The sequence below is a fragment of the Cyprinodon variegatus genome, unplaced genomic scaffold (genome assembly GCF_000732505.1).
Source record: "Cyprinodon variegatus isolate N-32 unplaced genomic scaffold, C_variegatus-1.0 Scaffold275, whole genome shotgun sequence".
NCBI classification, from domain to species: domain Eukaryota; kingdom Metazoa; phylum Chordata; class Actinopteri; order Cyprinodontiformes; family Cyprinodontidae; genus Cyprinodon; species Cyprinodon variegatus.
The window spans coordinates 964,413-982,694 of NW_015150728.1; the positions used below are offsets into that span (position 1 = coordinate 964,413).

The 18,282-nt window shown below is 36.0% G+C and overlaps 1 protein-coding gene across 1 annotated transcript in view; it reads left to right on the forward strand.

Moving 5' to 3' along the window:
- Positions 1 to 17,526, forward strand: part of ak5 (adenylate kinase 5) — a 99,626-nt gene extending 82,100 nt beyond the window's left edge. The window contains exons 9-10 of the mRNA XM_015383069.1: positions 14,637 to 14,682; positions 17,433 to 17,526. Coding sequence (XP_015238555.1) covers positions 14,637 to 14,682; positions 17,433 to 17,485 — 99 coding nt within the window. The 3' untranslated portion in view covers positions 17,486 to 17,526. The remainder of the gene's footprint in view (positions 1 to 14,636; positions 14,683 to 17,432) is intronic.
- The last annotated feature ends 756 nt before the right edge of the window (positions 17,527 to 18,282 follow it).

The window sequence follows — 18,282 nt, forward strand, 5'->3', positions numbered from 1 at the left end:
ATATGTGTGTATATATGTATATATGTGTGTATATATGTATATATATGTATATATATATGTATATATGTGTATATGTATATATATAATTCAGTATCAAGGTATATTTGGTAGGGTATTTGAGTGTTTTATTAACCTTAGAGGAATGGGCCATTCAGCACGTTTAAATTGGGTAATGTTAAGGATAACTAAATGTGGTGTTTCCATATGAGATCCTCTTTCTTTAATAATAATTGTAGAGACTGTTTTTTAGTGACTGATTAATTGATAAATGTTATATGCATTGTCAAATATATGTTTTAATCATTCATATTCAATATTGGTGAGGACAATGTGAATTTAAGATAAAAACATTGTATTTAATTAAATTAATTAAGGGCTGAGGTATTGCTAAGTAAATTCTATTATATTGTCATTTAGTAGATCTAAGTTAATGTATACTTTGGTTGGTTGAATGTTGAAAAGAAAAGCATCAATTTTGTAAATATTTAACAAACACTGTTCTTTTACTGTACCTATCCTTTACGAAAGTTACTGTTGTAAAATGTGACCTAGGGGTTCCATAAAACAGAAAGCATGTGTAGAAGAATTATGGGTAGATATTTTTGTAAATGCATGGATCTGCTTTTGAAAGTAGATGAATGATAGAGAGGTCTGGGTGCTAAAATAATCACATTGCAAGGAAAAAGAGATGGATCATCGCTATTATTTCCACCTTTTTGCTCAAAGCGTCAAATGCAGTCATAGATTATGGGTAATAAACTTCAATGAAATCCACTTAGGTATGTGCTTGACTGAAGTATTGCTGAAGGGTGCATAGGAGGTGGAGCAATTGGGACACACTTTTCACTCACACGCATCAGTTACAACACGCTATTGGAGTATGGGGTGACAGTGGCGTCGGATGTAGGAGTTTGCCCTGCAACCGAAGGGTTGTAGCTTCAAGCGCCGGCTTTCAGTGTCATTTTGCCCTTGGGTAAGACCCCTCACCTGCATGGCCCACTGATGGTCCCAGTGTCTCCTCTGTTCTGCAGCCTTGCTTCTGTCAGTGAGTCCCAGGGCAGCTGTAGCTGCAATATAGTTTGCCACCATTGTAAGTGTGTGCGTGAATGGGTGAAGGTTTTAAGCATTAAACATTAAAAAAACTTGGCCAGCAGCTTATGGCAATGCAAAGTAACCCTCTGGAGGAAGTTCCTTTCACGCTCTCAAGCATTTAATCATAGAATCATTGTCCATAACTTAAACACTTAACATGCAAAATGCAGGAACTTTTGAAATGTTAGACATGCGCAGCTAAATAAAGTTACCATATATGGTGTTCCTGATTGCAGTTATATTCTTTTAAAGGCAGTTTTTAGGATAGATACATTAAATGTAAAAATTTATCTATAATCCCTTCCTGGCAGCAGCATCTCAAACAGATTAAGTTCTGGATGAGGCAGTCTCCACGATTATCGTTGGCATTCTCAGTCATCGGATGTAATAAAGGTCCAACAGTGAGAGAAGCAGCGTCTTGGTGTTTTAATGTCCTGAGCTGACTTTCTTCCTCTCTATAGTGTCTTCCTGCCAGTTGTGGTGCAGCTTGTTAACCTCACTAAGACGTGTTGAGAGGTGATGCTTTCAACAGGAACTATATGAAAAAGACAGCAGCTGCTTTGGGGAGATATGAACTTCCCTTAATGACCTCAAACCATTGTTCTTGCTGCTGCAGTTAATGTTGACTGACCACTTCTTACCAAAGGCCAGCCTTCACATTGATTCAGCCTTTTCTTTAAGACATTTTAAATTAATTTTGTTTTTCTGGATTTGGTCTCCATTTTAAAGTATTTTAGCTTAACAGCCCGTCGTATTCTGCTGTTCTTCATGCGGTCTCCCGTCGCTGATCAACTTTTTCAGTTCACTGACCTTTTTCACTCAGATATTCAGAGTAGTTCAATATAACCAACCGCACAAAACATTTGCTGTCTTTACAATTCAATAAGAGGGTTTTCTTAAAGTTTCTGCAACTGATTGATCTTCTTGCTAGTTTTGTTTTAACATGCATCTTTCAATAAAAATAACACTCATAATTGAAGGCCCTTTGTTGTCATTATGTATCATTCTTTCAATATAAACATTGAATGAATACATAATTTAAGTGTTACTTTATGAATGAGTAATGGATGGAAAGTTGTAGCAGCTGTGAGGGAACAAGATGCATAAAAGAATGTACCACAACTAATAAAATGTAAACCAACACAGGAATGTGTCAAGATATAAAAAAAAAAAAAATAATTAAAAACACTAAAATGTGACAGAACCTTAATATCATGATAGTATACTATATTAAAGGAGATCATTAACTTTGTGAGGTCTTAAAATTTTCCAGTCATTGATTATTATGCTTAAAGCTGTGTTGTTTGGTAATGTCGTCAATCAAAAAAGTCATATTCCTTCATTTTATATCAAAAATTATAATCTGATGATTTACCTTGAACTATTTTTAAATCTGAATCAAATTCCACTTTAAACCATGTTCATTTTTTTATTGGGTAAATCTTTATTTGCATATCCCTCCCAGTATATTGGAGTTTTCTGTCCTCTTTTGTCTGAGGTACAGCAGTAGCATCAAATTCATTAAACTCCGATAGGGAATGAATGAAGTAGTGAATGCAGCTGGAAATAGAAAGGTTGGTCGTTTTCTTTTTAAAAATGGAAAACCCAGCTCTACATGGAGATGACTGCTGTTCACCTTTTCACGCACCAGTGACCTTAATCCATCTGGTAAAACACAGACTTAAAACTCAATGAACATCTGCAGAGAGATCTGCAGACAAGAGTTCACTCACAGTTCAAATCCAGTCAGAAAATGCTTGAAAGCAACCGTCTCAATAAATCCAGACCAGATAACCCAAATATTGACAACTATAGCTGAAGTGTGAGTGTGAGAATGAATTTTAAGACCTGAGATTTAATGATCATAGGTAAGGCTGCGTTTGTTCTTTCCCCATTATTATTAGATGGTTATCCTGGGATGTTAAAGAATGCTTTCCTATCTCAAAGCTTTGTATTTTAGCCAAAAAAATTGAAAAAAACAAACATCTTTTGCTTTCTTCTTTTTTCAGGAAGATCATAGTGCATTCACAGTAACTACAAAAGCTGCAAATTATGTTATTTACATCACCACTGTGTGAGATATATGCAATCTTTATTATTATTCATTACCTTCTCTATCAGAACATATTTATAGATCAGCTTCTATGTTCCTTTAGTGTGTCTGCTTATGTCTGGATTCCCCAGACGGCCTTGGAACACTGCAAAAATGATCTAGAAGTAAGTCAACATTTATTAGATTAAGTGTATTTACCCTTAATTTTAGTAGGTAAATAAGATGATCTGCCAATGGAATCAGTATTTTTACTCCTAAAATAAGAAAATTAGATAATAAGCACTTGAAATAAGACAATGCAATTCTTTTTTTCTTATCTTAAAGATAAATTGTCAAGTTCCATTGGCAAAGAAAAAAAAATACTCATCTAGATTTCGATTATTTTCCAGTGCAGAAGGCCTCATACTGTACAATACAGCTGTTTCTGGTGGAGGAATTTTCCTGTTAATAGTGAGTTTTTGCTCCGCTCAGTGTGAGGGATTGTTGCAGAGTCAATGAAAAAATAAAAGTGAATGTCTGCTATCACTAAATCTTCGAGGAGGAGTGAGTCCTACAAACATAAGGTACAATTAGATCTGATTTACAATGGAGCTTGGTTGTTAAGGGCTTTATATGTCAGAAGGAGAATTAAAACTTTTACTCTGGATTTAACAGAAAACCACTGAAGGGAAGCTAAAACAGGTTATATATAATCTTTTTTAAGTTTCATTAGCATTTTGGATCAGCTGAAGGCTTTTAACTACAGTTTGTAGACTCTTAAGTTAGTAAAGAATTTATAATAGTTCACCATTAAAATAATAAATGCTTAGATGGACTGGTTTAATGTATACTGCATTAAAATGCACCCCATACACACAAAAAATAAACAAACAAAAATGTTTTTTTTTTTTTTTTTTTTTTTTAATGCCAACATTACTTATCAGTGCTATTATTTGCTAAAATCAAAGAACTGGTATAAACAAGCTCATTGGTTTGTGACTGATGGATAACCTGAAGATGCAGCTGTTTCCTGCTGGCCGATGCTCCATGTCATGGTTTGCTTCCATTAGAACAAAACGTACAGGCTCACCATGACAGGAATTGATTAAGAAATCCAAAAGGTACAAGCGCTCCTTTTTAATATTCTAATGGGGAGCACTGCTCCTCTTACTAAAACTCTATTCCTTAATTTATTGATTGACTTTATTGATCTCACTGTGGAGAAATTTACTTGTCATGTTGCTCAAATAGTCAAAGAAGAAGAATGTGCAAAAGGAAGAAAAAGGTGCATAGGGTACCCATTTATTAACAATTCCATGGTTATTGCTCTGATTTTCTGAAGTATTGTGATGATTCTATAGCTGTTTTTTGCTCATGCTTCTCTTCTTTAGACCATAAAAAATAATGCAAATAGATTAGTTAGCATTCACCCTCTCCAACAACTCTTAATATGGCACTTCTAATAACAACATTAATTTGGCCAATAAGCAGATGTAAGTCCCTCTGATGTTGTCGTTCTTAATTATCAATGATCAGTGGTCATAGCCTGCAACACACCTTTCAGCGCGGTGTGGTGCCAGGCAAACGTAGCGGTAGGTGCGTCTCGGGCCAGAGATCCCAAAGGGAAAAAAAGGATGCTAGCTGATGACAACAGAGGATTCAAAGATGAACTGACCGAATCATTTGCTTTCATTACCAATGTGGAAGGATTATCTGCATTTTTGCTTTGTAATGAGAAGTTGTTAAGTAACAAGTTGTCAAGTAACAAAAAGAGAAATTTGGAAAGGCATTTCCAGGGAAGGCATGCTAAATATGCAGCCGATCTTAAAGTTGGGAGTGAGAGAAAAAGTGTGATTGCAGAACTTCTGGATAAATTAGAGGACAGAAGAAGTTGATTGCATCTCCAAACTCCATAGTTCTGTTGGAAGCATGGAAAACTGTTCACAGATCGAAAAGATATCGCTCTGATGCATGTATGTAAACTTTCTTCCATTTTTTTCCCCAAAATCCTCAAAATAAAAATAAAAAAAGGAACGCTGGTGAGGAGGATGTGAGATTTCGGGTTTAGAGAGCACTGCTCAGATGGATGGTTCATCATGACTCAATCAACTCCTACCAACAGAAGCATGCCCACCATAGATAGATTTCTTTATTGTGTTTCTATAATTTCATCAATAAACAACAAAACCTGAACCGCGCGGTGAAGCGGGGCACAGTGAATTCCACACAGTGAAAACGTGGAATTCCCTCACCTCATGCTACTATGTGACATTTGCTCCAGGATAAACATTTAGTCATGAATGCTTATTATATATTTAAGCCCACGTAGTCCTTTTTTATTGTGGCTAATACACTTAGAGCCCGTGTTGCCATACAAGGCTTATAGAAGACCTTTACATTTTTGAGATTTCAGACAGATTTGTTTTTTGTTTCTTTGGTCCAATGTGGCTCTTTGAGCAGTTTGGGTTGCCGACCCACGGGCTACACCCAGTAAAAACATTACTTTATCCTTTGTCATATTTAGAGCTTAAATTTGTATTTTTTTTTTATATTGACTTACAATTGCTGTATTTTGTACTACAGTTATGGAATTATGGCAGAGGGAACTCCATCAGCTTCATTCTCCCAGGGAAGAAATACAAATTTTGGCGGAGATAACTACCTTGGCACGGCACTGGCATTAGATTGAAAAACTAACAATTTGGTGTGACATCAGACCCCATCTTTCTACGTTCCCTAGTCTCATGTTTACAAGCCGGGCCAGCCACCCTGCATGTACTTCCATGTGGGTAGCTATTACTCATGGCTTAGCACCTCCATGTGTAGGTGTAGAAGCACCAGAAGTTCTCCTGCTAACAGCTTTCTAAAGTTATGGGTTACTTGCGTCTTTACTAGACAAGCTCCTTAAAAGTTGATGCTGTGTATTTAACCTTTGCCACTAGGGATATGCTACTGGGATGGAGATGGCAAAAGGCGTCAGCTTGTCAAACATGTTTCGGTCTATTGACAGTTCTCAACAGCCACACCAAGTGGTTAAAATTTTGCTTATGCTCCCTTAACAATGGCTATTGCTCTGTTCTTTTACACTGCACTCCCATGAATAAAACACTAAACCCTGCCCCCCTAATAAATTTACTGTAGAACTGGCCTTGTGATTTACACCAGTGCATCAGTTGCTTTGTGTTGCACTTGGTGATGTATGGCTCTAATGCAGCTTCTTAGCAATATGAACCCTTTCATATGGTTCTCTGCAAACTGTTTTTGTGTTAATCTGAAGGCCATGTGTACGTCTTAAGGTTTTCAATCTGCATAAAAACATGGTGACCTCCATGTAAACATCTCGTCATCATGCGCTGCTCCCACTCCATCAGTTTACATAACCTTCCACTTAATGGCTGAGTTTCTGTGGCTCCCAGTCACCTCCAGTTTTATATCATGTTATTTCAAATACAATTGACAATAAAAAATCTACAGTAAAAGCGAGAAAATTTCACACCAGGACTTCGCACAGGTGGCACCCTATAACAATGGCACCCTGGAAATCAACCGACTCCTGAGAACGACTCATTCTTTTGCAGATGTTTATAGAAACAGCCTGCATGCTTAGATGCTCTATTTTATACACGTGAGGCCACGTTAGTGATTGGAACCCCTTATTTCATATTTTGCGTGGGCAAATAATTTTAGCAATATAGAGTTTCTCTATGATCTGTTTATGAAGGGGTGAAATAAACCTTAAAGCCTGCTCTACTTTTGTCGGAAAACCAAAAGAACAGTCTGACATTTTGTCATTAAGTTGATCACAGAGCCAGGTGCTTTGTTACTTAAGAGCCAACGTCCTGAGTGTGCCTCTGGGGATTCACTACGGGTTGACGTCTTTTGTGGAGCCAGAATAAGTTGACCTTTGAATGAGACTGATCAATGATTAAATGATGTCATCTACTCATTATCAGACATGTTTAAAGTCTGGCCTAAGCCTGCTCTATTCATACTATAAGTCAGTAGGCCTAATCCTTGTAGGGATAAAACAGAGAGGCTCAATGGTGAGAAGAGGGCAAATAAACAACTCACAGAAGGCAGTGATGTCCCTGTGTAAACTCTCTCTGCTCTGCGGGGGAGGCGCTGCTTCCTGTAAATTGGGATGAGGATGCCACACTGTCCCATCAGCCAGCATTTGTGACCTCTGATATGAAGTGGAGATGGATCTTTTAATTGTTCTGATCAAAGAGAATTTGAGAGAATAGCTGTTTCTGATGTGTGGTGTCCAATTTCCTGGAAGTCCTTTAGAAATTCTTCCCAACTAACCACCTCTTCAGATGAAAGACCACCTATGGAGGACATTCTCTCTATTCCTGGGCAGTAATAACACCAAGCTAAAATATTCATACTCCTCCTACCAGCTTTTATTGCCAGGAAAGCTGCAAATCTTTTACCGGTCTCACCCAGCTTTATGCACTTAAGTAAAGATTACCATTTAAGTACCTTTCACAAATAAGACATAAAAAAATGGCTTCACAAAAATGGAGAAAAAATATAACAAGATTAAAGCATGATTATTATTTCACCTGAAAGAAATTAAGAAACACTGAAGGTGTCTGGAAGCTTTTGAATGGCATTATTTATGCTTAAGATTTTGTTAAACACAGTGGTATATTATCTCCCAGTCCGCTAAATAAGCTTATGTTTCTTGCATCTCATCCTGTCATCGCTGTGACTAATAACGAAAGAAGCTGGATTCTTTCTGAACTTATTTTGTACTCTATTAAAACGACCTTTACGTAATATTGATAAGAAGCTATAAGATACTGAAGTTTGCAAGCTTTGTCTAAAAAAAAAAAAAAGGCTGTGAAACAGTTTTAAACCTCTCATATGGTCATTCATATGAGCAGGAAACTAGCAGGGTTGCATTAGGCTACTATATGCATTTCATACCTCAAAGAATAGATCCCAAATGCTTTAAGTCTTTGCTTGACTAATTAAGAAGAAACTACGGTAAAAGCACCACGGCAATATTATTAACACCAAAGTTTCATTCATAAAACCAGGGATGAAGAGTTATGATGTTCACAACCAGAGCTTATGTCTGCATCAGATTCATTCAGCTGCTGAAATGCTTTTAACCACAGGCTTTGTCCCGTCAGCTCAGCCTCCGGAGACAAACAATGAGCAATAAAAAAAATCCATCAACCACATAAAGACGCCTTCTCTCATTTATAATAAACCTGCAATGTGGATTTGTTTGTAGCAGCATTTACACTGGGTCAGTTTTCAAGCAAAGAAAGTAAACAAAAAGTAATTAATTTGTGCCTTCTCTTTAGTGATATGAACCTCCCGCACCTTGATTAATTTCCAGATAAAAACTATTATGGCAAAATAGAGAAACTTCCTTTGTAAACAAGATAAGATTGCAAATACTCACACATTTATTTATTGAATAAAACCTGAGTGATGAAAAGGAAATGGCAGTTTGATAACTTGCTTTTTCTGATTTGTCAAACGAAAGGAAAAAATGTTCAAGGCCCGGGTTCTAAATTTGATTTAGGTCTGGACTTTGACCAGGCCCTGCTGTGATGTGAATCTTCTTTGGTCCAACCTCTTTGTGATCTTTTTTGAAGCGCCGTCAGCATAGAACCATAACAAATAAAAATTAAAATGTGTATTTACACATGCACATACTTTACTAAATTAAGTTTACATGAAAAATTAGTCTAAGAATGTATATTTTTTGTTTTCACAAAGAATAATAAAAGTTTTTCATCATATCATAGCAGGACTGGTCTACTATAGGGATTCCACCACTCTAAAACATATTTTAACGTACAGTCATTATCTTGATTAACTAATTACTCGAAGTTTTAAGGTGTACTTTCCTGATTAAAATATCTTTAGATTACTTAAAATAACGTGTAACGACTGACTGACTGACTGATTGGCCAACTTCACAGCTGCAATCAGCCAGACCCCCCCCCCAACTTCACAGGCTGGCTAGTAAGCATCCCACTCCGGCCTGTCCTGAAGACCCAGGGCTCTTATACTTCAGCAAACCACTGGTGGAATAAAACACTACTGTACACAACTCACCCTTAAAAGACTATAAAGTACTAAGTCTTTGGAGGTCCGAGGAAAGTAAAGCCCTAGGAAGGAGAATTTACCGAGGTAAACTTTGTACCCAGGTTTTCAAACCATTGCCTTTTGAGTGGCAATGAAGAAAGGGGCTACTGTTGCTCAATATATCCAAACAGAACGAAAATAGAACATCAAACAAGCCTAAAAACATTGTAAATATACCATACCATGAATTTGATCAGCTAAAAGGTACATGCTAATTTTCAATTAGTTTTTTATTTCCTCAGCATTATTTAATTGAAATGTACAACAGAAGCTGTTATGAAATAGACAAAACAGAATATGATTGAAGCCAAGAAAATAAAAGCCGCTTTATGTGAATTTTTATACTTATTGTGGACAGAAACTGAAGGGTTGATGTTTTTTTAAAATGCTTGAGTAAATCTTGGAGTTAGTGATTGCATCGTTTACATGCTGTATCTGCTCCACAGAAATGAACTGATCTGTGCGTCTCACTTTGGCATTCATTCTTGCATATTTCATCTCCATCATGTGGGAGTGCTCTGTGCCGTGCATGTGTTTCTGTCTCTGACTCATCACACCAGTTGGTGTACCCACATGACAAGCTGGCTTGTTACTGGCACCCAGCACTCCTCCACACTGGCACCATTTATTTATCACCAACAACACTCAGCTTTGCTTCTCCCTAAAAGGCTCCACTTTTTTCCCCCAACTCCTAGCTTCTCTTGGACATCACAGCAACAATCATCCAAATGTTGAAATCACAACCTAAACAGTCAAAGCACTGACTCCATCTTATTGAATTATAAACATAAACAATCTTATCAAGACCCAAGAAAACAAAAAATGAAGGAGAGCAAAAATAAAAATAATTTATGACTGTAAAGCAAATGGTTAAAAAAAAAAAGGTAAAGCAAATTTATTTTATATAGCACTTTTCAGTAAAAAGACAATTCAATGTTCTGTAGCGGCAGTTTAGAATGAGATTAATAAATAAAATAATAAATAAAATAATGACAAAGGGCAGTTTTATTTTTATATAAGACATATTCACATTATACATAAAGTCATATATTATAGTAGGGCTGTTTTATCTTTATATAATACATATTCACAATATACATAAATGTATACAGTACAATAGTAGAGTTGTTTTATATGTATACATTATATTTGCATTTAGTGGTAAAATAAATATAAATGTTCAATCTATACCTCTATAGATGACTGTTATATTTATTTCTAAGTTAATAGAAATAAATATCTTAATCTAATCTAAATGTGAAATCAAAAATTTCAGCGTTAAATGATTAGATATGTCGCCTAACTTTTTGTTCACCTTCTTGTTTCAGTTGAGAGGATAATTTTATCAAGTTTAATCTGTAGGCTTTTTTCCTGATATGACCTCTTCCGCCTCTTTTAGACTATAGATCTGAAAAACCTTCACTGTCAGTTTTTGCATTTAATTAGTTGTTTGAGTGAAAGTTCTACTGCTTCATCTTTATGGTGTGAATATGGTGTGACAAGCAGTCGTACATCCTGGCCTCTATTAGCATATAGGAACTCTGGCAGTGAGGAAAGAAGCAGCCAGTTAAAGAGCAGATTAGACTTCTGCATCCGCACACATCAAATGTCGCTTGCGTCTGGTCACGAACCAGTTTTGATGGTGTGCTTCTGCACCGTCGATCTGGAATTTCTAGGGATGCACAGCAGTTTACCGCCAAAGCGCAACGGGGGCCTATTCGAGAACTCATGAGAACTTTGGCGGATGGTCACGAGCACTTTGTTCTGGCAGAGACCTTGGAATCTTTATAAATTTTTGTCTCAGGCTTCGTACAAGAGGTTGTACTTCCAAACGTCCTCGATTAACCTTTTGTCACAGTGGTCCATTGTAGTTGTTCCTCGGTTTTAAAAAATGGCGCGCCCTGACACCGAATCAAGATGGACGACCACACAGACAGCCAGAAAGGCATACCAAGGACCAATCACAGCTCGTTTTTGTGGGCGCAATTCCGCTTAAGGCCTGTGCGGGTTTGCGATCGTCCGACGCGTAGTCAGTATATTTTTGTGGTAGGCGACAATGGTTGCCGAACCTCTGCGTGTTGGGCGTGGTCGTGCACAGAGACAGATTTGACGGTTGCAAAGGCTATGCGTCAGAAGCATATATTGGCCTTAAGTCTGTTTCGTTTTGGACTGTGGTGGGAGACAAAACTAAGATTCATGCATAGACACGACATGCAAACTCCACTGGTCCTTCTCACTGTGAGGAAGCTAATTTAACACTTGTGCTACCATGCAGACAAGTAGTTAAGAAAATGTGAACAATCTTACAGCAAAACAATAAAACATGCAGGGAAAGACTAGATGACGGGGAATTGTTATGCAAATATGAATATAAAAAACAAAATCAAAATATCAATGGAGAAGAATAATCAAGAAACCAGTATACCCCTAAAAACTGATGTGTTTTAACGAGCTTACGTACAATATTTACCCAGTTAAGAGCAAACTGAAGCAAAAAAAAAAGCATGAAGTTGCAGTTCTAATTGCTAACAAGTAACCAATGGTTTTTGAATAACCTTATTGCTGGTTAGTCATTATTAGTAGATCTCTCTGGTTAATTTTAAACAGAAGATTGCACATATTTGTTTTCTAACTTTCAGAACATCAAAGAATCTGCCTTCTGTGTTAGAGCAGGAAAAAATGGTTAATTATTTCCCCCTGACCCATCTCCTTGGATTTGGTTTCTAAAGAATATCAAACAGGTTTAGTTTTTGCCCTGATAAAATTGGCATAACTGTTAGAGGACCCAGTTTAATGAAAACACTGTAGGTGTTGGAGCAATCCGAGTCATTCATGTTGGAAGAGCAGCTTTTAATTACCTCCCATCTACAGATATGCAGATAAATCCTTAGGGAGTCGTGTTAGAAAGGAGGACTGAGTCAATTTTTTTTAAATCAGCTGTATTGCCTATTGCTGTAAAGCATCTATTTTGTCTGCTGTGCGGCTCAGTTTGAGAAAAAGAGATTAACCTATTGTTTGGAGGTATTTTAGACTGATAATAGAGAATGTATCAATTTTATTTGCTTTTCTGCACGTAGCTGCCAGACAGTGAACTTACGCAACATTCAATGCATGAGGCTTGCTATTTTTTTAGCTGTTAATGGTTTCTTTCGGAGATCGAAATGCATTGCAGTGGGATGTGAAAGAAAAGGAGGTGAAAGCCCATGCTGAATTGTTCGGAGTGAAGACAATAGATGTTTGTTTCAGATTTTTGTAAATGCGCTGCACGATTAAATCTGCACAGTTTAAAATGCCAACAGACCCACAGCAATAACAAAAACATCTCAGGACTGTCAGAGCTCACAGTCGGATGTCTTTGAATCTTTATTTTTCAATAGCTGAACAGAAATTACTCAGCAATTACCCATGAGGCATTTTTTTTTTTGTGGCTTATAAAATTACCAGTTATATTATTACATAAGTCATATCAAACTCAAAGGTTTGTTGAGTTTTGAAAGCTGTTTTTCATAGAAAGGATTGGGTTATGAAATAAATTATTTTGCAAATGCAAGATTTGTCATCAAGGTTCTTCCTCCTTTCTAATATCCAAAAGAGTGATTAATGAGGAAGAAATAGGAGCAGATTCATGATTATAGGCAGTGCAATTACAGGAGATAAAAAAATATCTTTTAAATTGATGTGTTTTAACTGCTTGGGGCTGTATGACAGCAAAAAAAGACAAGTAAAAAAGAAATGTATTTCTGTTTACTTATTCGAAAACAATAACACCGCTCAGAAATAAGCAGAGAAAAACCTCGAAAGGTTACAGATTTTCACAAAAAGGAGGGAATTATGAACTAGAAAATATGCCAAATTAAATGAAACAGTTTTTGTTTAGATTGACATGGCCCTACAGATAGACATGCTTGTATAAAGAAGTTTAAACTAAATAAAGTCCCAACAACTTTCCATTGAACATTATATACCACATTTTGGCTTCCTAAAAATATTCCCAGAGTTCTGCAGCTGTTACTGCAGAGACCAAATATGAAATCTATTGATATTAAAGGATGAAAGGAAATTACTTGATGTTATATACCTGATCTTAAAAGTTTTACTCTATGAAACCAAAAGGAGCATCATAAATGTATTCAGTAAACGTCGCCAGAACTAGAATGCTGCACAGTAGAAAACAACAAATTGCTTGACTTGAAGTTCGACCTTTTGCCATTACACCCAGACCTGCCCTGGCTCTCTGCAGACATTTGATTCTAGTACAGCAGCTGAAAACTGGCTCTTCCACTGGCTGCAGATTCCTCAACAGACTTTTGTTTAGACCTCAGAATATCTTTGTGGTCTGAACTTTGCATTGCAATTGTACAACAATACTAAGTGGGACATAGTTTAAAAAAAATGTCCTGAGTTGGGCTAAGAAAACGTTTTTATTTTAATCAAACCTTTATTTAACCAAGTTTTTTCACTGAGAAACAAGTTCTCATTTACAACAGAGACCCTGTTTGGACAATTGTTAACAGCTTACCAGAACAACAATTCATAGCTTATAAACACACGATCACAATGTTTATGATTTATTATTATTTTGTGTAACCTTTATTTACAGGTAGTTTCACCGAGTTTCACAATCTCAACTTCAGATCTTAAAATTTACAGAGGTTATATAAAGGCCTGTGTGTTGTTCAGTTATCAAATGATTCCACTGTCCTTTCTGGCATTACTGTGGTACTTTAATGCAATCTGGGCTTTCATTGCTTTACAGACATATATATATAAATGTGCTAACTGCTTTAAAGGTATACGGTTAATGCTTAGTGGGTAGTGCAAAGGGGTTTTTGTTGCCATGGCAACAAATCACAAGGATGCATTTAATTTTTCATTAGATTTTTTTTTGTTTTAAAGAAAGGGATTAATTGTATAACATTGCAGTGAATAACTATGGCTGGTGCTTCTAATTAAGTAAAAAAGCAATGCAGCTGACAAGTAGTCCAGAGGGATGTTTTTTAATGTCTGTTGAGTTCAATAAAGGATTTGCAATAGAGTTAACTTTCAGAACTCAGTCGGTCAACCAATCAGGTGCAGATTAGTAGAAACCATGAGAGCTAGCTCACATGGAGAGTCAATGACAAAGGGAGCTGAACTTATCCATCTTTAAGGAGGTTTTAACAGGCAGTAGAGAGGCCATCCCAAAACAAGAAAATGATGAATAGTTTAAAAACAAGATACAGTTATACATAAATCATGATAATGGATATGAATAAAACAATTCACAATTAAAGTTGAATGCAGACACCAATCAGCATTTAAACTTTTTTTTTTTTTTTTTTTTTTAACAAGGCTGTCTGGATTTTTAAAGGAAATTGAATTCACGGTCAACTGTTAACATATTCTCTTCTTTTTTCTATAGGCTGATGAGGAGGACAATATTGGGTATGCTGAAGGAGCCACAGAAGGTAAGTTCATTAGATAAGCTCATATCCCAGCTGCTGATTTCACCAGAAACACCCTGTTCCCTGGAGATACTTTAAATGTCATGTAGATTTAGCATTATTGACCAGATCCTTGAATGGACCTCTGTAGCTTATGTGAGTGTGGGTTTGTTTTCACTGCATCAACATTATTGACAGGCTAATATCTAGGGAAAGTTGTGGGTTGATTTACTGTTGAATGTGAGTGAGACATGATGTCCTTTCATCTTCCTAACAAACTGAAAGGACAGAAAGCTCTGAATGTATGCTTTATGGTGGTTAAAGGTTTGCATATACATGATGCACCGAGGCTGTAATCTTGTTTCATTCCTAAATTTAAGTTTAAACTGACTCTGTTAAATCAACTAGTAATTTGATCAAACCTGGCCTGAATTTATTAATAATAATTATTTTTATGAGCATATATTGAAACCATCCACATAATCAAAAATCGGTGTGTTTTTTTTTAAATCCTACAACTACTTATAAAGAGATGGTTTTCTCAATGAAAAGAAAATATTTTATTAAAAAGTTAGAAAAATACTAATGTAAGAAGAATTGACGGATTCTGTTAATTCCCCTTCTTGTTTTCACCTGATTTACATGGATAAAGAAAATAATCTTTTATGAATACAAAAAACTTTTACGGATTTTTTTAAAGAAAGAAACACTGATACCTGCAAATAGTTTCAATGTTAAAGAGATAAATGAGCTATTTAAAGGATTTGAAAAAGATGATTTACTTCTCTTATTGTTCTCTCCATGCTTCTGTTGCAATATTAGATATATGTAGAAACCGGTATAAGTAACATTTAGTCATAATACAGCCAAAAAACTGCCAAAACACTGAAGTTAGTAGGATAGTAGATTTATTAAAAAGAAAAAACAAACAAACAAAAAAAACAGTTTACCAGCTGAGTTCATAGGGTGGTGATTGATAAAGATCTATCCAGTCCAAAGGATTAGGCTACATCAGGACAAATGTTGTCTTCGACAATAACTTGGTGAACTAGAATCCAAACCAGGCAGTTAAAAGTTTTCTGTTGTGAGCCCATTCTGCCTTTGGTTCTCTGCAGTGTTAATTTAGATAGAAGATCTGCTCAGGTTCTGATCGGCATTGTTACTCGGATGGATGCCCATAGACATCAGCACTTCCATATCTCCCAGCTTCTGTGTCAACAGGATGCTTATTTTGCTAATAATTACTGAATAATTTGCAAATTGACTAGATTAAAATGTGTAAATCCTACCTTTTTGTTAAAGGTACCAAAATGTAACAGAAAGATATGTATCCAAAGATTTTTGCTTTCAAAGGCAGTTACTACCTGTGCCAGGAATTAACTTTACAGAACCATTTAGAAAAATAAAACCTTGTAACAAGAAAATTGTGCGATGTTCAACATTAGTTCCTTAAGTTTAACTGTATATCATAATAATATTGTTCCCATTTTTCTGTTTAAAAAAAAGGTGGTAATTTTCATTTAGACTAATTGTGCGGCCCTGTTGGCTAGTTTGGGTAGATTTTACCTAATTTCTCTTGGTGTTACATATTGTAGCTATTACAACAAGATACACTTTAATAACACAATTTGAGTAAATTTACTCAATCAAACTAGGTGCAAAAGGCTACCTTCACTTTTCTGGGGTAAATTTGGCAGTTTTTTTTTTTGTTTTTTGTTTTTTACAGTGTAGCAGCTGAACCCCGCACTTTTAGTTAAATGAATATTAATAACAGAAATAAGAGGGCTGAAAATAAATAGCTCTGTAAAAGCACCATCCATAATGCAAGTCAGTCCAAAGTGCATTAAACGACAAAAGAATGAAAGACATTTTAAATTAAAAGTTTTTCATTATGCACTAGCCACTGAAAATCATTGCATAAAAATAATTGAGTGACAATTTTACATACAAATATAAAGTAGTAAAAGAAAGCCATGTAAATGAGCATTTTTCCAAAGAGACCTGACCTGCCTCAAAGGTTAAAACTTCACTTACACAGATTGTTTATATCAGTCTGGATTAACTTTACTTCATGAGTAATAAGCAGCTACTCCTCTACTCAACATGTTCCTACAAGACAGTCTTATTCTGTCAAATATATATATATATTTCTATGATTTTCTTCTGAATTCATATGGTATTATACTCTGCTGAAGTGCACCCTGCACACCTGTCTATTCCTGTTTAATGCCCACTTAATCTTTGACAGGTTGCGAGGGAGAGGATTGCAATCAGTGTGGGCCCCATATATGCAAAGGGTCAATTTGTAATCTCAGAAAGGCCCCGGCTTTACCATAACCCCATGTCCTTCATTACTGTTAAAGTTTCAGCTGTTGCATATGTGTTGCTTTGAAATGACCTAATATCAAAATAGTTAAAGGGCTTATAATTGAATTCAGTCAAAGTTAATTTCATGTTAGTCCTGTCAGGTTCTGTAAATATTCAGCCACAGAAAATGTGGTTTCTTTGAGCATGTTCTATCTGGTAGAATACCATCTGTAGCTTTCGTGTACTGGGGTTGACATTTTTATCAAAGGTCAATTCTCTGCACTTCTTAATCCCCTAATGTGACCTTCACAATGACTTTGAGGTTGTTACTGAATGGCTTAAGAGTCCAGACTTGATTTTAAGCTTCAGAATGGACATATTTAGAGAGATCATCAGCCTCGATGATACAATTTGTCTTGGTTTGTATTCCATGTTTAAACATGACTGTTTTGTTTTTCTTCCAACAGGTTACTGCAAAGAACAGAAGAAACCAAAGGTTATCTTCATGATGGGTTCGTAATCTAAAACACTTTTATATCCAAAGTATCGCACAGCTTCCCTCTCCCTATGCTCTAGACCAGAGATGTCCGAACAATCCAGATGGTGTTCTCAGCTGCCCCTTTTTGTCTCCAAATCAAAAAATGTTTATCAAAGCCATCCCTTATTTTAGCTCATAAGACCTTTTTTTAATTTGTAACCTCGCTTAATTATTGCTTTTAGATTAGATGGAGTAATTTTCTTCTTTGAGCGGCTTTCTAACTATTGTGGGTACAGGGTTTCTCTCAACAGCTTCAGAGATCTTCATAGGGCCTTGAGGGGTCTATTCACATTTGTGCACAAAAATAAAAATGTATCACCAAAAGACCAGCGTCAAATATTCAGATGACATAATCACTGTTAGGCTCATCTCAGATACAAAGGAAACGGGATACAGTACATGGGGTACATCTCTGCTGTTCAACAAAACACCAAAAAGACAGAAGATTTTAGAAAGCAGACTGGGCCACATGGGAAAACCTTTACGACTTTCAGATATCTGGGCATCCACATGTTTGATCTCTGGCTGGACCTACTGAACGATACAAAGGCCCAAAACATAACTAAATAATTAAACATTAAATGCCATCTCCTCTCTCTACAAAACATATCTGTAACCTGTAGTCTTAGTAAAACTAGGCTAATCCCACTATACTTAGACTGATTTATTTCGTATACACAAGTGTAAAAGTGTTAAAAATAAATTTAGTTAAGAACAGTTTAGTTAAGAACTTTTTTTTTTAAGTGCAGCCTTGAAAAAAGTAAAAAAAATACATAAAA